This window comes from Diaphorina citri, unplaced genomic scaffold (genome assembly GCF_000475195.1).
Source record: "Diaphorina citri unplaced genomic scaffold, Diaci psyllid genome assembly version 1.1 scaffold109854, whole genome shotgun sequence".
NCBI lineage: Eukaryota > Metazoa > Arthropoda > Insecta > Hemiptera > Psyllidae > Diaphorina > Diaphorina citri.
The window spans coordinates 1-480 of NW_007486800.1; the positions used below are offsets into that span (position 1 = coordinate 1).

A 480-nucleotide genomic window follows, 5' to 3' on the forward strand; every position below is an offset into this window, starting at 1 on the left:
CAATGGCAGGCTGGTTTCCGAAAATATCGCTCAACCAACGAGCAGGTAATCAGATTAAGCCAGGAGATCAAGGATGGATTTAATAGAAAAGAAACGACTGTGGCGGTATTTGTAGATTTCCAAGGGGCGTACGATACAGTATGGCGCTGTAAACTACTAGAGAAGATTTACGACTTGGGAATAAAAGGAAACATGATGAAGTGGATATCTGAATTCATAACCCAAAGGTACTGTTCAACGAGATACTATAATAAGGAATCAACCTATAAACAGACTCATAGAGGATTGCCTCAGGGCGCTGTGCTTAGTACGACCCTGTTTAACATTTATATCAACGACCTCCTAGTTGCCCTGGAGAAAACAGGCGTGAAAGTTGCAGCCTTTGCGGACGACATCGTGATATGGTGGTCGAACAAAGAACACTTTAACGCGGATATCATAAACTAAAGAACGAGAGACCATGTTAGGGCTGCATGGCTT

General features: G+C 42.9%; 1 protein-coding gene across 1 annotated transcript in view; it reads left to right on the forward strand.

Annotated features, from left to right (window-relative positions):
- Positions 1-9: 9 nt before the first annotated feature.
- LOC103524116 overlaps positions 10-480 on the forward strand; it is an 11847-nt gene continuing 11376 nt past the window's right edge. The window contains exon 1 of the mRNA XM_026833257.1: positions 10-393. Within this exon, the coding sequence (XP_026689058.1) occupies positions 193-393 (201 nt within the window). The 5' untranslated portion in view covers positions 10-192. The remainder of the gene's footprint in view (positions 394-480) is intronic.